Source organism: Styela clava, chromosome 6 (genome assembly GCF_964204865.1).
Source record: "Styela clava chromosome 6, kaStyClav1.hap1.2, whole genome shotgun sequence".
In the NCBI taxonomy this organism is placed as follows: Eukaryota; Metazoa; Chordata; class Ascidiacea; order Stolidobranchia; family Styelidae; genus Styela; species Styela clava.
The window spans coordinates 876,174-903,158 of record NC_135255.1 but is presented as its reverse complement, the minus strand read 5'-3'; the positions used below and the strand labels follow the sequence as shown (position 1 = coordinate 903,158).

General features: G+C 34.1%; 1 protein-coding gene and 1 long non-coding RNA gene across 2 annotated transcripts; one reads left to right on the top strand and one right to left on the bottom strand.

Moving 5' to 3' along the window:
• Positions 1–328: 328 nt before the first annotated feature.
• Positions 329–1,490, top strand: LOC120330940 (uncharacterized). Its single transcript, XM_039397931.2, has one exon. The coding sequence runs from the start codon at positions 422–424 to the stop codon at positions 1,217–1,219; it is 798 nt and encodes a 265-aa protein (XP_039253865.2). The 5' UTR covers positions 329–421; the 3' UTR covers positions 1,220–1,490.
• A 20,819-nt stretch (positions 1,491–22,309) lies between these two features.
• On the bottom strand, positions 22,310–26,310 carry LOC120331064 (uncharacterized). Its single transcript, XR_005567917.2, has 3 exons — positions 23,885–26,310; positions 22,953–23,106; positions 22,310–22,399 (listed from the first exon to the last, which is right to left on the bottom strand). It is a non-coding gene; the product is annotated as an uncharacterized LOC120331064 (long non-coding RNA).
• Between the last annotated feature and the right edge of the window lie 675 nt (positions 26,311–26,985).

Sequence of the window (26,985 nt, the reverse complement as noted above, 5' to 3'; positions counted from 1 at the left end):
TCGTTTGAATAAAAACCTAACAACGGGAAAAATAAATAATCATTATCAATACCACATAAACTGAATTCAACGATAAGACTTTTTCATTGGGACAGTAGTATTTCTATTTTAAAATTAAGTTTAAAGTTTATGGAAATGAAAATTCACCAGACGAACAACGATACGTTTATTTTATTGCTAGACTGTCCGACAAGAGTGAAACCGACGTCTAGTAGAAAAAACAACGGAAGTCTAACGTCATGCATGCTGTTAGCACAGAAAAGAAAAAAAGCACGCGCTTGAAGTCTCGCCAGTGCGTTGCGCTCTTATAAGGATAAGGCAGATCGTTAGTCGACATAAACTCGTGAAAAACAGTGTAGTGCGGTAGACGTATAGTGCACCAGACAAATATATATATATACGTATCAATAATCTCGTTACGATGACGGTTTCAGACATTGAAAAGGTATTACCTCACCATGAAGTGTCCGACAACACAAAATCTGGTTTACTGATGATTTGCGCAGGTAGTTGTTCTAAACTACTACAACAATTCTCAGAAAACATCAAATGTGAAATATGCAGATTGCAAATGGATAAACAACAACACCAACCTGTTAATAAAAGATTGAAGATGATTCGAGAAAACATTGGAGAAATAACAGGCTCTGAAGTTAATATTGTCGGGCGATCGAATGTCACTTGTTCTCATAAAGTTACAGATAAAGTACAAAGCAGAAAAACTTTCACAATATCAAAAAGTGTTAAACTTTGTGTATACACGAAAGTATCAAATCCTTACGTTGTTATTTACGATTCCACTACAAAATTTGCTAAACCGATTGTGAATATAAAACTCCGTAACATCAGAATCGAAGCACAAGATAGCACGGACGAAATAGAAGCAAGAAGATTCCGAATTTACCCAAACATGTCAGATGACGTCATCATATTCCAAGCCCTGACGAAAGTTGCTCGAGATGATTGGATTGAATGCTTTAAGCCATTAATTTGTAAAGAAAATTCTGACTTTGCCCCGGTAAAAATGAATCGCCACACGATGAAGTGTTCCCTTCCTGCGCTGCAAGAAGTTGACGAACCAACAGAAGAAGTGTTACAGACCGGACTTTTAAAAGCACCCGGGCGGGGGAAAAGATCGAGGATAGTCCGCAGAACGAGTTTAACGGGCATCGGTGGTAGAACGACAAGAAGAATTGGAACAACATGTCCTTCGGGATGAAGATGTATCAGACATTTATGCCTGCGTCAAGCATTGATTACAGATAGACTATGGCCGAAATCCACGATTTCTGTGAAATAACGATATTTCAGTCAATCTCAAATCCGATAAAATACACTGATCTTATATATAATTCATTTTCCTGTCTTATTACTGTTAGGTTAACACTGTGAAATTATTCCAAGTTTGGAGTTTTATTTATTTATCATTATTATTTAAATCATCTGCCGATTTTCTGTGAATTTTTTTAATAAAATTGCTATTTCAAAAACATTGTTTTATGTTGACGATAGATTGAAGTTTCGTACCTGTTATGAAATATCTAGCACGATTCGAAAGAGGGGTATTCGCGAATGATATGTTTCAGGAATCATTTGAAATCACATCTAGTAACTTTAAAGAGACTCTGAATTATCAATTTAGTGAGCGATATTTGAACCAATGTATATTTACCCAACACCAACGTGCTGTAAAGCAGTTTTCTTTAACTGAAATGTCTCGTGTATCCGCTTTAATAACATGGGATTGCCTCAGCCACGATTGGGAAATACTTATCATTTCCTATATTGTTATTATGGGAAGTAGCTTTGACAAACACCAAAGAAAGTTTACTTGATTTTCTGTAGTTAACTTAACTGATTTCTTCACAGTAGTTGTCGCTACCGTAGGCATGTCATTTTCATCAACATATTTCATGTACATGGTCTTGTTTACGCTTGTAAACTGACTCATGGCAGAAATTTGGATGACGAGACATTTTATGACAATTCCTTATAAGGATTAGAGAGAAAATTAAAATCTCCTGGCTGGAATTATTCTAGCATGAGGTAAAACCAATATTACCAGCTGGGTTTTAATTTTTACAATTTTCAAGATAATTGCCGAATGATGACATAAATTGAAACGGACCGAAACAGACTTGAAGTGGAAGATCATGTGACATATACCAGTGTATGAGTTAACGGTCTATGTAACATTCCAATAAACTGGAAAAGACTACAGACAAAGTAGAGATTCCCTCACAAGACACATTTATTTTCAACAAAGTACTCGTGAATTAGAAACCTAATTTCAAATTATTTTACAAACTCAGTATTGTCAAGACACATAAAAAATAAAATCACATAGGGAAAATTGATATTGTTGAATGAAATACGGAGTACGCGAAACAAAATTCATATGTCATGAGGTTCTTGATAAACTCCAGACTTGTTGTTTCTGTCAGTATACCAGCACAAAGGCTATCACGCTCGATGGCCGTGGCCTTTCCCAAACAAGTCGATGGAAAAACATGTTTGTTGTTGATTTCCTTACTTTCGAGTGAGCTCGAATAAACATGTCAGAAAACCAATTATCTGATTTAACATGGCGAACAGGGGCATGTTCCTTCAGCGTAAAAGTGAATAATGCAGCTTTAAAACGCTCATATTGTGGATCATCATGGATTTTCCGAAACAGTCATATGGAGTACAACAACAGGATCGATAGGGTTCCATTAGAGATATTCATGGCTAAGCATTTATACTTTAGTGCACGGAGTTCTTTAATTCTTACCATGAAGATACACCCTTGTTGGTACCAGATATACGGTATACCAAATAGGTTCCATAATAATAAATGGTAAATTAAAATATTATACTAAAACATCATGAACGCTATATTATTAAAATTTATGACAGTGGAAATCAGCAGCAACAATACCAATCTAACTAAACAATAACGTCATATGATTTTGCAGCTTAATTGGACTCGTTTCTCCTACAAATTAAGTTTTTATTATCTCTAATAACTTATTTACTGTCAAATAGAAAGAAGATTTACTTACATACTAGTTTTAAACATGTAATTATCTGTCCATTACGCTCTTGAAATATATCATGCGCTCATTGCCATCGGGTTAAAGTGTTTTATTGTTGTTATTGCAGGGGCTGATGTTAAATTCATTCAGCTTCGTGTTCGTAAATAAACAAGCAATGAGCAAACATAGAACGCACTAGGAGAGCATAATCATGCTTTCGGGTATTCTATTGGTAGAAAATTTGATCTATTTATATCTAGTACATAAATACGAAAAAGAACCATTTCATTGAGATGGCCTATGTCTCTTAGTGGCGAATCTAACCGAGTTGGAAACATATTGTTTTTTTTAATCACTTGCAAGTTTAGCAAACAAATGTACGGAAAAGGACAAAAAGCATGTCTCTCTAATAACTGACTCAGTGATAATAATTTTCAAATGCAGTAAAGAAAAAGAAGCCTGCCTGTTTTACTTTTGTGGAATTAGAATACAAATATGACGTACGAGATTGAAAACTGAAGAAGAATATGTATGACATCGAATATTAATTTAATATCTCACGTAATAAAACCACAAATATTCACACAAGTATTTTGAAAACAAATAACATTTATGTAAAAATTTGTGCGACATCCTGTTCGGTGTTTTTAATAGAAACAATGATTACAGAATTACTTGTGAGCTAATTGAGACAATGAACAAAACAGTTTTTTCTGTGACCGATGAATACAAAACCACTGTAATAAAAAAGCCATAATAAATAGATATTTCATGTCCTATTTATTTACTATATCTCCTTTGTTATGTAGAGGTATAAATTAACAATACACCTTCGAATTGAAAATGGTAAAATCTAATATGGAAAATATGAAATCGTTTTACAGTAAACAAAATAGTCTCAATATAACATTCCATCTTAAGGCTTAAGCAATTGCAATTAACAAAAAAGTGATCATGCCACAAAACAGCGTCATCCACTTTATCCCAATATTACAACAATGATGTTTTTATATCAAGATTAAATACCAACTTACGTCATATATTAAGAATGTCTGTCTGGAGTTTGGAATGTTTCTGAACGTTAATTACTTTTTTTTACTTACATAACGTGGAATATGTATATTTGTAGAATAAATAAAGTAATAAATTTAACTTAATAACTAATTTAACTCAGAATTGTTGTCACCAAACTTTCCGACATTGTCTTGGACTTTTTGTAATAACAGCATTACCAAAAACTAACCCGCAGATATTACTGCTGCTTTTGCTTCTTCTTTGGTATTATTATTATTATAAGTAAAAAGTATGCCACGCGGAAAAAATTACAGATGTTTATGACCTAAAACTATTTAACCAACTTTTGCTTATTTAACGAACTTTTGCTTATTTAACTTCACTACAGGGTTTGTTTACAAATGAGGTAGTATGTGCTATCACATCAAATTAGCGTTAGAAAATGTTCAGACTTAATGAGGTAATAATTAAATACTAAGGGAACTTGGATATTGTGTATTGAACTGCAGAAAGGGCACAATATAGACAATTTCAATATCCTGGGCATTGACTCACTAACCCACGACGAACTTTACAGGAAAAACAAAGAGCATTTCTGGATTAACAAAATGAAGACTCGGCAACCACATGGAATCAATAGACAAGATTAAAACTCAAACGGAGAGGGACTTCAACGCAAATACAAAACCAAAAGACAAACAGCACTATAAAAATTAGGAAAAAAATAAAAAAAAACAGCAACAATACAAACAAACATGGTTCAAAAGCAAACAAAGGAAACCACACAAATAGACGAACTTCAACCCAACCACATCAGTTAGACCGACAGTTCTGAGATGATATGGATTGAATTACCATAGCATCTAAATCAGTTATAGAAAACTTAATTTTAAAATAAATTAAATTCTTGTGATCTTTATATTTACAGTTATATCTTGTATTGTTTGAAGAAGTTAGACCATTATCTAACGAAAGCTCACAAATATACTTACTATTTCGTTGAAATGGATCATGTTATTTTTAATTAATAATTAAATGATTGATTGTTTGCGTATGGATTGTGTTGTTAAATCGACGTCACTTGGGTTACTAAATATCCCTTTACCATTTAACTGGAGTTTTGCTTGCATTGCCGTGGTCACTTGACCTTCGTTTTGAAGCATTGCACTTTTGTAATTATAATTTGATTTGAGATCATAATCCGACGTGACTGACGCTCTTGTGCAACTGCAGAACCCTTCTATCCTGAGGGGGTATGTATCCCAGAATAGAGGTTTTCCAATGTGTGTTTCTTCTTTTTTTGTTATCTCTTTATAGCAGTAAGCTCACCGGATTATTCTAGATGAAACAGCCTATTGGTCATGCTATTTGGGTAGTAATGGATACGTGGGGTTAGGTTGAATATTCACATACCAATTTACCGTTTACCAATACGAAATCATCGGAATGAAATTTTGTATAAGATATAACATCAAGTGGAAAAGTTCCTTAGTTCTGCTAGGCTACACGTACGATTATAAAAGATTATGACTTAATTTCCTTGTTTGAAGAGAATGTCAGATGGTTTTGCTCATCGTTTTTTGTTCACCGTCTTCATTGGAAAATAAGAATAAATAATAATTTGCTCTAATTCAATTACTTTATTGTAATCACACGAATCATTGTTGGTTTGGTATCTTCAACGAATACGTCATATAGGCAGAGTATAAAAAAATACTTCGTTTACTATTTTATTGCTAATATATTGACCAATAATGACAGAATGGCTTCTGTAATTTTTTTCAGTACCTTTGTTCACTCTTTCCACTGCTTGACGTCAATCTGATGTCGAGCTATAAGACGAATGAGTCATATAAAAAAAACATTATAAAAGTTTGACAAGTGAGCCATATTTTGGATACAAATTTGTAGAAGATATTAAATATTTTAAAAAAATATTATATATGTAGAATTTCAGCATTTGCTTGTACCATTTCTCACAGTATTTTGTGGGTTTTGCATTAAGGAAGACACGAAGAATTGATAATGTGCGCACAATGACGTTCCCCATCAATCACTTCTACAGGATGTTGAAAAACTTTTCTGGTTGTTAATCGATGACACTATGACATACAATAGGAGAAATCAACATCGTGCGTGAACACGTGATGCATTCTGAATACGGCAAATACATAGGCATTGTGAACTTGATGCGCCTAATTCGTATCCTAGTGGAGTTACAAATATGAACCATAAGTAACCTTTCAATTTGGTTTATCGTTCATTATCATAAGTGGGTTGTGCTGTAAACATATTATCGCTGTGGTCGGTGTTACTTCTTTCGCTCTAAGGTTGTCAAAACATACCATATGGCACGAAGTTGTTGATCGATACAATCTGGAATATGTAAAAATATTTACCAAGTTTTCGTTTTTTGATATTGTATATAACAGATTTTAGGCTACATAAAAGTGTTATTACAAAAATATTTTCACGAAGATTGGCTTCAGATCAACATGCTTACATATTTTTAATTTTCTTTTGTTACTGAATGACAACAGTCAGACGTTTTTTACGTCATAGAACGAAAAATCAAACATGGTCCTATATTGAACTGTACCATGTATTGTTTGTTTTTCATGTCTTCACCTTTTGATGACGCTAACAAAATAAACTTTCCCTCGATCATAATTCAAAATTATTGTTGAGTTTCAAACACTTTCACCGGTACAACCAAATTTATACTGTGAACAATTTATATCGAGCTTGTGTATTTTGAAATGAATAATTATATAAGACATTATAAATATTGATAACAGTTATTATTGACTATCAAGAATACTTATTTAGTTAAACATTTAAGGTTGTGTTTGTGAATTAAGAATTCTGTGTAAGAATTGCATAGAAACGATTCTAGTTCGATAAAATCGACGAATTTGAAAGTTGAAAAAAGCAAACATCTCATTATTATGATATTGTTGAATGGTTGAATGATATTAGGTTTTATCACACGATGTTGTAAAATTGTAAGTCAATATCCTCGATTCAAAATTCCAAGCCACAATAACAGCTAATAGAAGTCGTTAAACCCATAAACCGCAGATTGTTATTCATCGCTTTCAACCAATTAATTCCAAATAATAAATTTTTGAAGTACTTAATTTGAGACGACATTCAGGATAATATTCAAAACAATATTTGTATTACTAAATATAACTATCATGACAGATGTTTTATTTAGAATTTTATAACATTGTGTATATTTTTAAGCGTAGTTCGTTCGTTCTTTCTTCTGTTTTGTTTGTGTTTAGAGGTAATTTCTCAAATGTTGTCTGTTATTCTAAATTCATCCGTTTGGCAATTTGAAATAGAGATACATTTTGTAACCTATTATTCACATATTCAATTAATTTTGTGCCATGTGTCTCAAAATATAAACTTGTGTAATTATTTTTCAATATAAATTGGTTTGATATACCGTATTTAGATATTAATAGACAAACAATGTAAATTATAAGCCTGCTCAAAAACTTCAACAATTTAGAAAAGAAATTACATGTAAAAAGTTTTGGGACAGCTCATCGGATGGTTACGAAGTGTTATTTTAAGCTTACTTCAACAATGACTTCAACATAGTCTCACACGGACTAGCAATACACCAGGTATGGAAAGTACAAGATATCCCAAGAAATACAGACGTAATTAAACGAATAGTACAAAGTGATACAAAATAAAACTTAAACTAATTTCGCGAACTTTTGCGGAAGTCTTAGTCAGTCACCAGTTGATTAACATTTATATCCATTATATGAAAATGTAATAAATATATTATTCCATTTCTCCTTTCCTCGTGCGTTCATGTGTGGTTTATGAAGATGGATAATGTTTAATGAAGCAAGATTAAAAAGATGAGCTTATGACATTTATTTACCAAGTCTATATGCAAGCCAAAGTGGCATTCTATTTAAAGAAATATAGCGCGTAAATTCAAGTCGAACCATCCAGTTATATTTAATCACAATTATCGCATTTTGGATAAACTTTTGGCAGTATTCTGACCAAGTTTATGACACAATTAGCTAGTGTTGTCAAGTCTTTAAGCCTCCCGCTTTATTGGCAGAAACTGGAAGATAGATAAATAATAATGATAGATAAGTTTAAACTGACATTATGCCATCCCCGGAAATACTTTCTACTGTTGAAACCTGTACAATGTTCAAATTAATAAGTTTAGTTTTAATTATGAACACCACTATACGATGTTGTCAAGTAATCATAACAAACTGTAAGAATATCATTTTATAGAGTCCTAACTTTTATTTCAATCAGTATTTTGTGAGCCATCAAGGGTTGTGCCAGAAAGTATAGTCTAATAACGCTATGAAGCCTTGTTTTATTCGAATTAATAAATAAATATATATCTTCATCAGTTCACTTTCAGATTTTCGTAGAACACTTTTGCCCTCATGGCGTGGTAACATTTCAATATATTTAGAAACATCTGTATGCGTGTCCCGTCTTATGGATATTTCCTGCAGCAAGTTTGCACGATTGATAGCGAAGTCGTCCTCAGATACAGGACTATAGCTAGAAATAATTTTTAATAACAGAGCTGGAGATATTGTTATCATGATTGAGAAACGTGTCTACGGGATACACAAATGTTAAACCTAATTGATGAGCGTGGTCCGACTTCTGTCTAATACTTGTTTAACATAAACGTAATTTCAAAATTGCGATTTTGCTGAGTTATTTTAAGATATTTCAGTGATTCAGGAACTTGCACGCATACGGGGCGATCCGGCCATGTGCATTTTCGCTGGATTTCACTTCCAACAAATATATAAGTACATAATTTTGAGTGGAAAACAGAGAACTGTCTCAAGTGCACCTCTAAGGGTTTGTAGTGACTTCGTTCAATCATAGTATTACATATCACACACAGTTTCATAATAATTTTCTAAATTCTTCGACAACTCAATTTATCCGAAGGTTGCTAATGTTTTGAAGTTTCTACCATTGTTGATAAATATATTATCATGATTTGAAATAGCGATGTAGGGAGAGGAATATCTCAAATGACATGTATCCATATACGATCAAAATTTTGCATTATGTATCCCATGTAAGGAGTTTTCTCTTACATTACTATATATATATCGCAAAGTAGCCCAATATTGTATATTTGTGCTTCCAATAAAACTATTGAAGCATTTGGATGGAAATTGATCCAGAAATAGCTTAAGCAGGATTACCAAGTACACTTAGTTGAGACAAATCACATGATCCTCAAATAAGGCAAAGATTTCATTTTCATACTAGTTCGTATTAGCAGCATTTTATTCCATGGCCTCGTGGAAGTTAGACGTGAAAAAAAATTTAGTTTTTCAACACTTCCACGAACCCTTCTTTTTGGGATTAACTCTTCGTTTAAGATGCGTTTTATTACGTATATAGTAATGCATCACTCCATATATGCTTAATATAACTTAGATCCAAAGTAATTTCAGCTTTGGTAGCACTTTAATTAATGTTCATGTATGCCTGCAAGAAGACAATAACGGTTGGCTCTGTGTCAAATGCGATTTCGAGCTTCCATCAAAGTTCATTCCAATATGATAGATTGGCGGTTTTATGTATTGGTAATCAAGTTCTATTATTAGCTTTACAAGAATTTCACACCATCACTAACAGATCAATTAATGACATGCTTCCAACAATTCAAAAATTCGAAGACTGAAAGCCATATTAAAATTTAGGACCAACATTTTTAAAATTGCCGAATGCCTATTTTAAATCAATACTTGGCGACTTCACTTTGGAAATAGTTAAATACCCCCATTAGTTCACTTTCAAATTTCTCATAAAACCCATTTGCTTTGCTGTTGTATTAACTCTTTAATATATTTAGATGCGACTGTGTGCGTTCTTAGTAGATATTTTTTGCAGCAATTTGCACGATTGATATATAAGTTGTTCTTAGATATACATGTCTGTAGCTATAGGAATAAACTTTTAAAACGAAACTTGAAAGAAGATGCAAACAAGTTTGAAACGCATCCTGGTTGCATCACGGTGGGAATAACAACACAAAATAACAAAAGTGTACTTGATAGGACGTTTTGAAAGTAGAAAAACAACGTCATTTTTCATCAACATCGAATCTACCGATTAAATCTTGATCAGACAAGCACGTAAAAGAATCTACAGTTCATTTTACCGGCATCGTTAGAATAAAATTAAGCAACCTACGAGAACCTCTAGGTTTTGGTGGAGCTGCCCCATGGGTTCGACGAAGGTCCTCTGGAACATTTGTATATCATGTAATCTTTGTATTACCAAGCCTATTAATTATGTAGTAAATAATTGCAGTTATCGGATATCCAAACTCCTAAAATAACTATATGTGGACCTACCAATGACTGAGTTCTAAGTGAGTTCCCAGAAAACTTATACGCCTGGGCGTTTTCTGCTTATGGCTTCGGAATATCATAGATTTTTTATAACGAACCTTGGAAATATTTTCATAGACCGTTATTCATAGGTTATTATATCTAATAAAATGTAGTATTACGATCAAGTTGGTAATATAAAGTAATATGAAATCAAGGCGTGCTTTGATTTTATTGAATGATAAAAGAATAGCAACGTATATATCATGGCAGAGCTTCACTGGTAAATATCATCCCACGTTCTGGACGACTTTGATACGAGTTATACCGTATATATATATATATCTGTTTCTGTAAAACGATGGACAAAAAAACGATGGAAGTGATTTTCACGTCTAATAGACTTAAGCGGGCACATATTAATCAACTCATACCTCCATTACTTTCTGATGGGCGTCAATGGCGCATGACTGTTATACCAAATTTTGATAGCAATAAGTTTATTGAAAATATGAATAGAAAAAATCTAAAAGCGCAAGATGCACAATGGTTTAGTATATTGTCTGCATTATACTGATGGTACTGATTTGACACAATTAACATGAAGCCCTCCAATATGACGTCACAGTAGAGTCAATATTAGTTAAAGATGTCCAGTGTAAAAACGTTGACACTGCTTAATGTCACATATCCGCCCAATCGAGACAGACAGGACAAGCTGTCAATTTGTTGCCAAATAAATAACCAGGTGAGTAGGTATAAATAAATCTGCTATCTATGCGCGTGGCTAAATTTAAATCGTGTATATCTATATAGATATCACGCATATAACCGATTTTACAAACTTCATTTACTGAAGATCATCTACAATTAGTATGATTATTTCATGGAGGCAGATGGGAACGCTGCTGTATGAATCTAATTATTTGAATACATGTAATAAAAGATAATATGGCCCCGGGAAGATTATAAAACTAATTGTATAAACGAAATACCTCACGGAATGTTTGATTTTCTTACAGCGAAATGGATGAAACTTGCTTGAGTATTGACGCGACATGGAATTTGTAGCAGCTGTTGAGGTGGCATCGTACATCCCAGTAAATACCTGGACTACTGCGAGCATTTACTCGTTATAATCAATATTCCCAGTAAGTAAATGGCAGTCTTTTAAAAAATTTATTTACCTAGATGAACGAAATTATATTGAGTGAAATTGGATCCCGAAGAACCAAACCAAAGTGAAGTCACGGAATAAATATTTTTCCATTCATGTTTATTCATGTCGAAATAAAATTACAAAATATCTGGAATACTTTACTGGAAGCGTGTTATCTATTTTTGGTAATTTGTTTGTCAATGTGTATTTTCCGTGTCAGGCGCTGTATCACATGTATATAACGTGTTATCTTCAAATATTTACGCGCTGACTTGGGCTTAAATAGATAAAAATGTATGAAAAGTTGTAAATTGACATTCCATTGCAATTCCAGTTACCCGATTTAGCGTACATGCGAACAATAATTTTCAATAAATATTAAGCTTTTTTACTTTATTGGCAATTGGTATTTAGGCAAATAATTCATAGTAGCATTTCTGAAGCGCATCGCGAATACTTCACAAAGCAAGTCTCAATTATTTAAATTTGACTTCATTAAGTCTAATCAACAGTATATTCTTGAGATGGTAGTTCCGATTGACGACATACCGAAATCCACGTACAATAAAAACCGAGGCTTATTACCGCTAAAATGGTTTCGAGCAGTATTGATGAAATCGTTGATGACGTCGCCTTTTTCAGATTTCACGAATATGCTTGGGATTCTGCGGGTGAATGTATCAGCTAATCCAATTCAAATTATAATATATAAAAATAATCCACGCAAGTCTACAATTACTCCGAACAATTGGTTACCGTAAGTCCGATATGATTGAGTTCGGTGGCAATATCCCGCATTAGTTATTAATAATTTCTTGCGCGTTTTTCCCGCATTGTGGTCATGAAAATATTCAAAACTTACGAAAGACTATAAAATTGTTTGTGTTTTCAAAAGATCTGTCGCCGTGTAAGCTGCGCTATCAGCAGCGGTGACAGAATCAGCGCAGAAAAAATTTATACGAGGTGAATCAACTCGTTGAAGAACTCTTTATAATACATGTATGTGTTTCTCGCTAAAGTTGTCGCCATAAAAAGCGTTAAACCATCCAGCACATCCCTTTTTCATATATTCATTCGCGGGCGTTGTACATCTTCTGATTAATAAATACGAGTTTCCAATTTATCGGTTTGGTGAAGACGTTAGTGTCGCACATTGCAAACAAAAGACGTACTTCAGCTAGTTTCATTATAGCATACACGGGATGAAATTTGCGTAGATTTTGGTGCATTTTTTAGGAATCCTCAATGCGCAAACGCATTCCAACTTACGCGCACATTGGCAAGTATAAAAATAAAATTCATCGGCGACCCCAATGTTAACTGAACTCGAAATATCAACGCATTGTAGAATAGTATACTTCAGCCTAAATTTCACCGACAATTCGAGTGTAGCAAGAGATTTGATGCATAGATCGGTTTACCCATTTTATTTTTCATAACTGCTTCTAATATCGAGTAAAGAAATAGTTCCAAATAAATTAAAACAACGTATTTTTAAATAATGATACAATATCTAGCATTATCTGAGCCAGTGCTATACAATATAGGGTAAGTTTATTTTATCATTTTATAGGACATAGGCTACTTAAAAGAAAATAAAACAAATGCTTTAAATAAATATTCCAAAATATGATAAAGATGTGTAGGAATTTTATTTCCAAATCAAGTATAGAATGGAATATGGTGATTGGTGCAAAAGAAAACAGTTACAGCAAAAGGTAATTCAACATAGCTTGAGTTCTTCAAAAAAAAAGTTATCATAAAATATGTTTGTATAAAAAATTAGTGGCATCAATCAGATGAAATCTTACAGCTAGCCTTAGTATGAGGCTGAAAATTCTTCTTGGTGGTACGAGATTCGGAACATTACACTCTATAATATACGTATAATAAACACAACACAGCAACATTTCGATTATCATTTTAAATTTAAAACAGTCACAGAATTATCGATCCAAGTGTAATGGCATGACTCCATGCAAAGACCTTGCAATTACCAATTTTTACCCACCATAATAAAGATTTATTAAAATGTTCAAAACTGCCTTGAAACCACGAAAATTCCACCGTGGTCGTGTGTGTATTTTTTGTCACTGCCGCAGTATATATAAACAAGTCATGGTTTGCAGATGAACATTAGAAGAGACGCCACAGTTCGAAATAATACGAAATAGACGAAATAATACCTTGAAAAATGTTACCCCGACATAGTTAATAACGATTGATCATAACGATTTGAGTTCGAAAGACTTGACACAAGTTTCTTAACTTGAAACAAAAACCAACTGAAATAACGGAAGAATCAAGAAAGGTGTCCAGTAGTGCGTTGATAAATGTTGCGAATATTTAGATATATTGATCAAAGAACAATGACCATATTATACCTCCCGTTTGATAATCTCTTTACAGTTATTACAACTAATTTCCAGCAGTCTGGAGACGAGGGTCCACACATAGAGTTGTTGAAAAATAATTGCAATCGGGCACAATTCTGGGCAATATGCCCTAGGGCAAGTGGATAGGCAGTGTGAACTTGAGGCTTCTAATTCGTATCCAAGTGAAGTAACAAATATGAACCATACATAACCCGTAAATTTCGTTTATCGTGGGTTGTGCTACGAAAACACGTTATTGACGTGGTCGGTGTTACTTCTTTCGCTCTAAGGTTGTCCAAACATACCATATGGCTCGAAGTTTTTTGCTGTTTAGCAAATATGTTTAAATATCGATACAATCTGGAATATTTAAAAAATATTTACCAAGTTTTCGTTTTTGATATTGTATATAACAGATTTTAGGTTACATAAAAGTGTTATTACAAATATATTTTCACGAAAATTGGCTTCAGATCAACATGCTCACATATTTTCATCCTTTTATTGCTATTGAATAACAACAGTCATAGACACTTTTTACGTCATAGAAAGAAAAATCAAACATGGTCCTATATTGTACTGTACCATATATTGTTTGTTTTTCATATCTTAACCTCTATTTTGACGACGATAACAAAATAAATTTTTCATCGATCCTAATTCGGAAATATTGTTGAGTTTCAAACACATTCACCGGTACAACCAGAACTTACACTGTGGGAACAATTTAAATCGAGCTTCTGTATTTTGAAATGAGTGACTATAAGACGTTATATTCATTGATAAAAGTTATTATTGACTATCTAGAATAGATTCTAGACTATATTTAGTTGAACATTTAAGGTTGTTTTTTCAATAATATTTATTGAATTAAGCATTCTCCTCACACAAGAAAATAAAGAGAGCACAAAAAAACCGAGGGCATATTGTATGCACGAAATTGCATAGAAACGATTCTAGTTCGATAAAATCGAAGAATTTGAAATTTGAAAAAAATAATCATCTCATCATTATGATATTGTTTATCGTTGGATGATAATCGCATTCATCATAGTAGATGTATAAAAAGTCAATACCCTCGGTTCAAAATTTCAAGCCACAATAACAGCTATAATAGAAGCCGTTAAACCCATAAACCGCAGATTGTTATTCATCGCCTGCCACCAATTAATTCAAAACAATAAATTTTTGAATTGCTTAATTTGAGACGACATCCAGGATAATATCCAAAACAGTATTTGTATTTTTAAAATATACCTTACATGGCAGATGACTATTTTAAAATTGTATAACATTTTGTATATTGTGTGACGTAATTCGTTATATCCTTCTTCTATTTGTTTGGGTTTAGAGAAAATTCGCAAATGTTGTCCACTATGTTAAATTCATCCGCTTTCCCATTAAAAATAGATACATTTTGTAACCTCTAAATTGCACACACTAAATTAATTTGTGCCTCGTATCTCAATTCTCAATATGTAAACTTGTGTAATCATTGGTAAAAATTGATTTGATATATTTGGATATTAATTAATTGAAAAACAATGTACATTATAAGCCTAGTTAAAAACTTTAGCAATTTAGAAAATAAATTACATTTAATAAGTTTTGGGACAGCTTATCGGCTGGGGAAGACTGATTATATATTTAAGCTTACTCCAACAATAACTATAGCCTCACACGGACTAGTAATACACTATAGGCAGTGGTGAGATTCAAATTTTTTGTCAGTCGGTTCCATCACATATTTTTCAGACGGTTCTGTTACAAAAAGTCATGTTTTTTCAGTAACCGGTTCGCTGATCTCATAAAATTCCGTGAGACGGTTTTATAGAAGCGGTGCGAAACGGCTGAATCCCACCACTGACTATAGGTATGGAAAGTGCAATATATCCCAAAAATACAGACGTTATCAAACAAATAGTACATAAGGATACAAAATCAAACTCAGATTAATTTCACGAACTTTTGCGCAAGTTTTAATCAGTCAACAGTTGATCAACATTTATATCTATTAAATGAAAATGTGATAAATATTTTATTCCATTTCTTCTTTCCTCGTGCGTTCAAGTGCGGTTAATGAAGATGGATAATGTTTAATGAACCAAGATTAATAAGACGAGCTTGTAACATTTATTTACCAAGTCTATATGCAAGCCAAAGTGGTATTCTAATTAAAGAAATATTGCGCGTATATTTAGGTCGGAACAGTTATATTTACTCTCAATTATCGATTTTAAATAAACTTTTGGCAGTATTCTGACAAAGTATATGACACAATTTGAAAGTGTTGCCAAGTCTTTTAGCCTTCCTCTTTATTGGCAAAAACTAGGAGATAGATAAATAAATAATGATAATGAAGATAGATAATAATAATCTAGCATTATGCTATCCCCGAAAAAACTTTTTTCTTTGAAACGTGTAAAATGTTGAAATTGATAAGTTTATTCCCGATTATAAACCGTTATACAATATTGTCAAGTAACCCGTATAACAAACTGTGAGAATAACATTTTCGATAGAGCCAACTTCTTATTTCAATCAGCATTTCGCGAGCCATCAGTGGTTGTGCCAAAAAGTATAGTCTAATAACACTATGATGTCTTGTTTTATTCGATTTTAGAAATAGGTGAATACTTTTACATGTTCACTTTCAGATTTAGGTAGAACTCTTTTGCCTTTCTGGCGTGGTAATATTTCAATATATTTAGAAACATTTGTCTGCGTTTCCCGTCTCATAGATATTTCCTGCAGCAAGTTTGCACGATTGATAGCGAAGTCGTCCTCAGATACAGGACTAGGAATATTTTTTTTTAAATCAGAGCTGGAGATATTGTTACCATGATTAAGAAACGTGTCGACGGGATACACACTTAATTGATAAGCGTGGTCCGACCTTTTTTCTAATACTTCGCTCTTGGCTATACAACAATAGGTTAGGTATTTGAATTGCATGATGAACAATTATGTTGGGTTTCAACCAGGAAGTTAGTAACAAAAAGAGACCTATACATATGAATAAACTCTTTGTTGAGTTATAAATTATTTTGGTGATTCAGGAACTTGCACGTATATGGGGCGATCTGGCCATTATCGCTGGATTTCACTCCCAACAAATGTACAAGTACGAGATTTTAATTGAAAAACACAGATCTCTTGCATCTCTGAGGGTTTGTAGTGACTTCGTTCAATGTTAATATTACACATTACAAAATTTTCATAATAATTTGCTAAATTCGATAAACTTCGACAATTCAATTTATACGAAGGTTACTCATGTTTTGAAGGTACTTCTATTGTTTATAAATATATTATCAAGATTTGAAATAGCAAGGTAGGGAGAGGAATATCTCAATGACATATATCCATTCATAATCAAAATTTTGCATTATGTATTCCTTGTAAGGAATTTTCTCTTACATTACTATATATATATTGTAAAATAGCCCAATATTGATATATATTTGTGATTCCAATAAAACTATTGAAGCATTTGGATGGAAATTGATCTAGAAATAGCTTAAGCAGGATTAGCAAGTACACTTAGTTAAGACAAATCACATGATATTCGAATAAGGCAAAGATTGCATTTCCATGCAAGTTCGTATTGGCAGCATTTTATTCCATGTCCTACATAGAGGATTCGGCATGTTCGTAAAGATAAGAACCACTGGATTAGCTAATGTGTTCTCTCACCTTCAGAATTACAGAAAATTTGTTTCCAAATAATCTGGAAGTGACTTTTAGGTCTAATGGACTTAAGACGGCACAAATTGATCCACTCATACTTCCAGTCATTTCTGATGGGTCTTGGTGGCGTAAGAATGTCTTAACAAATTTTGATAGCAATAAGTGTATTGAAAATATGAATAAACCCGAAAGCGCAAGAGGCATATTTAGCATACTGTCTGCATCATAGATTCGTCAGAATGCTCAGAAGTACTGCACGCAATTAACATGAAGTCATGGTGACGTCACAGTAGATTCAATATTGTCCAGTGTAAAAACGTTAAATAAACCTGCTATCTATGCGCGTGGCTAAATTTAAATCACGTATATCCATCCAGTGGTGGGATTCAGCCGGTTCACACCGGTTCTATAAAACCGTCTCACGGAATTTTATGAGATCAGAGAACCGGTTAGCATTACTGGTTACTGTCAATGTTCTGTTTGTAACAAAACCGGCTGAAAAATATAACTATTGTGAAGGAATTTTACAAACTTCATTTACTGGAGATATCTACAACAAGTATGATTAGTTTATGGGGGCGGATGGGAACGCTCCTGTATGAATCTAATTAATTGAATATATGTAATTAAAGAATATATGGCATCGGGAAGATTATAAAACTAATTTTATACAATTATATATATAAACGAAATACTTCACGAAATGTTTCATTTTCTTACACTGAAATGGATGAAACTCGCTTGATTTACCATCCGACACGGAATTTGTAGCAGCTGTTGAGGTGGCATCGAAAACCCCAGTGAATACCTACCTGGACTAATGCAAGCATGTAATCGGTATAATCAATATCACCAGTAGACTTGACTAGATGAACGAAATGATAATGAGTGAAATTGAGTTCCGAAGAACCAAACCAAATCGAAGTTATGAAATTAATTTTTGTTCATTCATGTCGAAGTAAAATGTCAAAATATCTGGAATACTTTACTGAAATCGTGTTATCTATTTCTGGAAATATGAACATAATTTGTTTGTCAATGTGTTTTCAGCGTGTCAGACGCTGTATCAAATGTATATAACGTGTTATCTTCAAATATTCAGACGCTGACTTAGGCTTTTAAATGGACAACAATGTTTGAAAAGTTGTAAATTGACATTCCAATGTTATTCCAGTTACTCGGTTTAGCGTACATGCAAACATATATTGAAATAAGTTATAAAGCCTTTTTGGCAATTGGTATTTAGGCAAATAATTCATAGTAGCATTTCTGAAACGCATCACGAATATTTCACAAAGCAAGTCTTAATTTTTCAAATTAAGTTCATTGGGTGTAATCGACAGTATATTCTTGAGATGGTAGTTTCAGTTAACGATATAACCGAAATCCAACCAATTAATCTTATATGAAACAACGTATAAAAAAAACCGAGGCGTATTACCGCTACCATGGTTTTGGTTTTGATTAAATTCGTTGATGACGTCGCTTTTCACGGGTTTCACGAGTATGCCTTTGAGATTCTGCGGGTGAATGTATATTCTAATCCAATTTAAATTATAATGAACGATTCGAATTGTGGTTCGAAAAACTGGTTACTGTAAGTCCGGTATGATTGAGTTTGGTGGCAATATCCCGCATTAGTTATTAATAATTTCTCGCTTAAATGGACATGGAAGTATATTTAAGGCTTACGAAAGACTAATTTCGTTTGTGTTTTTTAAAATATCTGTCGCCGTGTAAGCAGCGCCATCAGCAGCAGTGACAGAATCAGCGCAGCAAAGATTGAAATGACGTATTCAAATCGTCGGAGAACTCTTTGCAATGCTTAAATGTGTTTCTCGCAATAGCTGTCGTGTCGTCGAAATGCGCTAAATTCTCCCTGCAAAGCTCTTTTCCAAATATTTCTTCGCGGACTTTATATATCTTCTGAATCATAAATGCTAGTTTACAATTTTTCGGTTTGGTGAAGACGTTTCAATCGCTAAGACTTACGTTAACTATTAGCATGCACGAGATGAAATTTGCGTAGATTTTGGTGCGCGTTTTGGGGACTCTCAATGCCCAAACGCAATCGGGCTTCCACGCACATTAGCAAGTATAAAAATAAAATTTATAGACGACCCTAATGTTGAATAAACTCGAAATTGGAATATCAACGCATTGTAGTATAGTATACTTCAATTTCAATTTTACCGACAATTGGAGTGTATAGCAAGAGATTACAGAAACTTTTAAAAGTGGATGCAAAGATCGGTTTTCCTATTTTATTTTTCATAACTGCTACGAATATCACGTAGGGAAATAATTCCAAATAAATTAAAACAAAGTATTTTCCAATATCGATACAATATTGAGTATTATCTGAACCATTGCTATACGATCATGGGGTATATTTAGTTTATCATTTCATTTGAAATATACCTAAAATAAAACAAATGGTATAAATAAATAATTCAAAATATGATAGAGATGTGTGGGAATTTTATTTTCAAATTAAGTATTATAGAATTGAATATGCTGGTTGGCGAAAAGAAAAACAGTTACAGCAAAAGTTAATTCCGCAGAACTGAAGTTCTTGAAAAAATAGTTGTCATAAAAAGTAGTGGCAGCAATCAGATGAAGTCTTACAGCTAACTTAGTATAACGCTGGGAATTTTTCTTGATGATACGAGGTTTGGAAGATCAGACTCTACTACAGTGATTCCCAAAGTGGGCGATATCGCCCCCCAGTGGGCGAAAACGATACAGAGGGGGGCGAAAAAGTCTGAGGGGGCGATTTCGTTTTATGTTCGGCGCACTTAATTCTGTACTCTGTGTGCATTCGCAGGCTTGAAACATGTGGGCGATATTCACACGCGAAAGAATTTCTGGTCTCGTCTTTGCAGTAAGGTAAGGTAGTGGTGGTCGGCAAAATACTGCCGAAGTAAAATATTCTGGCCCGGGACGATTCACTGAATGGACCTTTCCCCGACCTTTGACCGCGGAAAATTCTTTCCATACTTTACCATTTTAAAATTTTCGGTGCTTATTTTAAGAGTGGTTTCGCGAGCTGTGGCCTGTAAAATGGGGTATTTGATTCAAACTATCATTCTAATACACACCATTTGACAATCTGTTTTTTAAAAGTACCGATAAAGAATTTTAGCCTAGTCTATCATAGCTATTTCTACACTAATTTTTGATTGCTGTATTTAAACTGAAACTCATAGAAAGACAAAGTAATCATTGACTTATTTGATTTATATTTAAATTCCCGAAAAACAACTAAATACTAACGAATATAATTCAAAAACGCGAAAATGAGGTAGTGCTCACGACCACCCCTGAAAATCTGTCCGAGTGAGAGTGTCTGAGCGCCTGCGAAAGGGGGCATTGTTACGTTTTTTGCATCTTGCTGATTGGCCAATGTCACGAAGTAAACAAGGAAGTCTATGCCCGGGGAAATATCCAAACGGCGGTTTTGACGATGAAAATTTTTTATTTATAATCTACGCTCGAGGAGTAAATTACATTTTTTTACGTAACAGAATTTATCGTGAGACACGTTTAGAGTAAATTATACTATATCCTAACAATTTAGTGAACAGTTGATGCTGAGTGCAGGGGTTCAATAGCGCAGTAAATATTCGAATATATTGCAAAGCAATAAGGAAATAAAATTCATATTCATATTCGGGAGATTCATCACTGCTTGATTTTTGTAAGAATGTATCTTCTTAAAGAAAATATATATTTATCAAAATTTCACAAATCGTGCGAAAATATTCACTTCGATGTTTGGAAGTACATATTTGTGCAAACCATTATTTTCGAAAATGCACATTACAAAGAGCAAGCAAAGAAGTGGGTTTGGTGATGCCCATTTAGAAATTTTTCCAATCTTGGCGTCGTAAAGCTATCCAGCGCGATGCAGCAACAAGACAGTGTCACATTAAATGTCATTGTAATATTTTTTTAATAAGACGACTGAGTTGAGTTCACGATTGTCGCAGTTTTCGCGTGTGTTCCGTTTTTAACTCTCAAAAAATATATGCGACCCGCAAAAGACTAGCAACCCTGAATTTTGTCCTGCGAGCGACATAAAATTTGCCGACCCCTGGGCCGTAGCCGATAGTCAGTCACGGCTTCTTCCACATCCGAGTCCATGAATCCAAAAAAATGGCTGGTTAATTATGGACTGGAGGCCGTGATAGGATGAGGACTCGGGGATGGATTTTTCCGAAGTATTTTGGTGCAGGTCATCAGGCTGTACGAATGAATGAAATGTACGAAAATCATTATTATAAGTTTGGGAAAATTATTTTTGTTCTTATTATTTTAATGTGAAATGGGGTGAATTTAGGAAGTGAAATCCCAGATAGCACAACTACGTCGGAACAACTATGGCCGAACGTTGTTCGAACCACCGGCCCAATAATGGCGAACAACCATGTTCCAGCGAAGATTTGGCCGCTAGGCCAACGTCGGTCCATTCGCTGTAATGCAACCGTGGCAAACGGTCGGGCCAACGTAGGCGATACGTTGTAACACAATCGTGAAATATGGCCGGGCCTAGGTAGGTGACACGTTGTAATACAATCGTGGCATATGGTCGGGCCAAGTTAGGCGATGTGTTGTACAGACCAATCGTACTGATCTATACTACATAGAAATTTCCCACTAATCTAACATTATTTATATAATAAAAAACAAAAGATAACAAAATGTCTTTATTTTACAAATATGTATACATGTAATAAAATTAATCGGAGTTCGTTGACAGATCATCCAGAGCTGAAAAATATAAAAATTCTGTGTTAAATTGCAGTATTAGCAAATTACAGCACTAGATTTCAAAGCCTAGTCTGAATGACTGCATCCCAACAAATTTTCAGAGGAATCTTAAGCCAAGTTTCTGCAGCCGCAAATGTTTGAGTGAAGCTTACATTGACAAGACAATAATAATTGAGAAATACAGAAATTCTTGATTCCGCAAAGGGGGCGTAGAGTCGTAGACAATGTTTTGAGGGGAATATTTGTTGGAGGGAATAATGATGATTTGAGATTTTATCTGACTAAAATGTCTTCAAATATTCCTTGTTGAAATTCATCTATCTCATTAGAAACATCATGCACCATGATTAGTCTATTTGTTTAATTGATTTACAATAAATTTATTTGTAACTTCATCATTTGCTGTTGTGCTAGGGGGGGATGATAATGCAAAAAGTACTGTAAGGGAGCGATGATACAAATAAGTTCGAAAACCACTGTTCGCCATTATGCACCAAACTCTGGCAACATTGGATTGACAATTTGGCACTTAACATATAAACATATTACATACCTTTCAGGTACTAAGGGCGTCCCACTCACTCCTTCTTATCCACCGCGTCCTGCACAGTTGAAAGAGCGGGCGAGTAAATTTGTTATAACAGAGCTCATGATTCTCCAAACCAGTCTTTCTTGGAGCAACCTCCGAGACTTGACAAATATCTTATCTGGAATGAGTAAATAAGCACAATTATGAGAATACATTTAATGAAAAGGTTTCCATCCGTTGCAAAAGCTCTATGTTAATTATCGCGAGTATCTACTCTAAAATATACACATATGTGTTTTGTCCACATCGCATTCGTATAAAAGTGAACAATTTTAATATTGCAATCGGATCGTATTTAGACATTTAAATATTCTTCCTTGAACACGAAGCGAAAATATGGGGCAAATTGTATTTCATACATAATTTCGAAGCACTTCATGCAGTCAAAAACAAAACGACAAAAAATAAAAGGCACTCAATAAGATGAGACCCAGCAAAGGTATTTTCACCTATTTTACTTTCATGTTCTGTTTAGCTTTCGAATTAATTATGGAGTAATCTGCAATATTTTAACATTGTACTAAAACTAAACAAATATTCTGAATCTCAGAGATTTTTACATCGTGGTCTTCATACGATGGCATGTGTTACCGGTCAGCAAACTCTTCTAAATTCATTTTGCTTGCCCGCTGGGGTAAAAAGGTTGGGAACCCCTGAACTAAACAGTTGAGTACAACCACGTTACACCAACGCCCCGCAAACTTACAGTCGATTTTCATCAGAATGATTAAATAGAATATTCAGAATAGAATAAATTGATTTTTAATGTTTTCTCGTTGTGGGGTCGTTAGTATCTGTAGTCTGTGATTTTACAAAAATTGGGGTCGCGGAAAAAAAAGTTTGGGAACCACCGCCGTAAAGTGTCCGTAATCAGCTTATAAAAATATTCAACTTACAAGCCATTTTTTCATCCTTGAATGTATTCTGGATCAAAATGTAATCAGACAATGAATTGACAATGAATTTCATCAATTCCGGTATGTCCGAGTCCACACTATAATCAGTGGAAAGTTGTAGCTTGTAGCATAAGAGTTTCTACCGCCTGTCCCAACAATTTTTCCATGGACTGGATTGGAGCATGGCTTGATCTCTGAAAATCAAGTTAGTGTTACCCAATGTATAGTACATAATTGTCTTTCAGATGATAAACGTGAACGAATGGCCTATACTACTTACCAGAATATAAATTTTTCATTAATATTAATTACCGTATTTTCAAGCGAATAAGACGAGGCCTGTTTTTAAGCCTGAAAAAATGGGTTTTTGCATATAACCGGCCGATAAGTCGGGGTAGTAAAATCGCATCAACTTTGGGAATCTTGAATTACCATGCAATGCCTTTCGAGCCGTCGCCGCGTTTGCGCATTGGTTGAAATAGCCTCTAAATGACTTTTTCTTGTAGCGTAATATTCAATCCATATATAATAATGCAAATATGATAATCACAACATTGAAATTCCAGATTCACAGCGCGAGAATGTCGATTTATTTAAACTAACCTGATGAGGACGTGGGGTATGCTATTGCCGAAAGTATTTTATTGTCTCGATTCAATAATAAGGCGACACAAAAATAAAAATGATCATACTCGCCTAATAAGACGACCCCCCTAAAATCAGGCCAAAAATTTGGGTCTAGAAAAGCGACTTATTCGCATTGAAACATTGAGATGCTTGAAAAGACACAGTGTATGATTGCGTGAAAGAGGGAATTGGAGCAGGTGAATTTTCCAGTCCATTGTCATAGGGCCTATTATAAAAATGGTATATATCATTAAACTTACAATGGTAATATTGACACTTGACAGAATATCTAATTGGTAATAATTATTAAGAATAACCGGAAAAAAATGAATATTACACAAAATATGTCCAAATATTTGTAAAAGATGTGTCGTACAATACTTCATGCTTTTAGAGTCGCTGGGCATTGCACAGTTGCATGCACTTTTGGCAGTCATTGTACAGAGATGGGCTTCGCCCAGTCGCCCAAATCTTTTTTGCTAGCGGTCTACTTTCCAATTCACTTTAAAACATAATAACACTTAATTAAGGTTGGCTGGGTAAGCTTACATAGCATACATACTGAAAATAAATCATATTAATATATAACCAATATAATTCTATTGAAATTTAAAACAAAATATTATTCAGAAATCAGTACCGGTAATTTATTTCTCAACAAAGCTGAAAATATGAACTAGAGCAGGGTTGGGCAAAGTTCTCGGACCACGTGCAAAAATTTTGCACACCTAGACTGGTGGGCCATGTCGCATCTCACATGTGTGGCATAAAAAGTTATACTTTAAAAACAAAATTTTATTTAAAGTGTTACAAAAACAAAAATGGAAAACAATAATCCTTGAGCTATTTTTTACCTAAAAACATCAAATTTTAGTTTCAGTTTGATTGTGGCAATTGTTAAAACATATTTTAGATTTCAGCCAATTGAGATCTGTATTTAGATTTGTTGAAATTCATCAGACAGAAGGTTCTCAAATGTACAACTATTCAGATTACTGGATTAAGTCGTTCAACGGGTTGGATTTGCGATTTGGGCTGCGGAAATGTTTGCACTTAGACAAATAAAGTAAATATAAAAAATCATAGCCAGGGATGAAGGACCAATACCTGAATACCGGTACTCTATAACGAATACTGGTAAATGAGAGATGGCAACCTCAGAAAGTTTAACATAAAATGCCAAAAGACCAAGTACGGTAACGTACCGGTACCTCATCTCGTTCTGTCGCTACCGGTACCTACAGTGTCCAGGGATAAATATGTAACTTTTACCGGTATCTACCATAGGTACTGTACGGTACCGGTACTCGATAACGAATACTGGTAAATGAAAGATGGCAACCTAAGAAAGTTTAACAAAAAAATGCCAAAAGACCAAGTACGGTACCTCATCTCGCTGTCGTTACCGGTGCCAGGGATAAATATAACTTTTACCGGTATGGTACCGTATCACCCTTATGAACCGTGACCTGACAACGCACTTAGGGTACCGGTACCATGAGATTAACTTACACAGTTACAACTATCTCTACTTTCATCATTCTACTATGAAAGCATTAAAAGTTCAATTTAACTGTCCCATCCACGGCAAAAACCTCGATACAGGCTATCGATTACGAGTACCGCCAAAATGAATGGCGACCTCATGTGCTATATTCGAATCGCGCGCCCATTTCTTCGCATAATGGCGTGTTTCGTTGAAGGCCAATCATGGCCTTACCATGGTAAATGGTTGTAAAACCGCGTACAACGGTTGCCGGCGGATTATAACGTTGGCCCAACGTAGCTGTGCTATCTGGGATGCTATAAGGCAAGAGTACACGGCGGTTTTTGAGGAGGTAGGACCCTGAATTCTTTCATTTCCGACCTATTATATGGTGAAAAAGGGGTTTTCAGCCGTGCTACTATTGCTATTAGAACAATGAAATCACCTTTCCATCAGTAAATGGGGTAATTTTAGATATAATAAAAAACTCGCTGAAGAACACCAAGCTCATCTATCTCATTAAAAAACACTATAAACTATAATTTGTCTTCTTATTTGGTCTGTAATAAATTCGTTTCTGAGTTTATATTTTTTTGTAGTGCAGGGGGGCGATGAAGTTGTATAAACTACTTTAGGGGGGCGATGGTCAAAAAAGTTTGGGAACTACTGCTCTACTATAATATATGTAAAATGAACACAGCAGCACAGCAACATTTTGATAATCATTTTTTTTGTTATCCGGTGGATTAAATTTAGAACAGTCACAAAATTATTGATCCAAGTGTAATATCATGACTCAATGCAAAGACAATGCAGTTACCAATTTATGGCACATCGCAGTGGAATACTACCTCAGTTAATTGGTGACGTTTGGTTATTTAGTCATAGTGGGCTTTTTGCACATTATTTTATCTTCAATTTGGACACTGGGAATCCTCTTATGACGAGGCTACTAGCCTATATCCAATTAAACTTTGCCCTAAAACAT

Coding starts and splice junctions, on each gene's coding strand:
- LOC120330940 (XM_039397931.2), top strand. CDS start 422: ATGACGGTTTCAGACATTGAAAAGGTATTACCTCACCATGAAGTGTCC.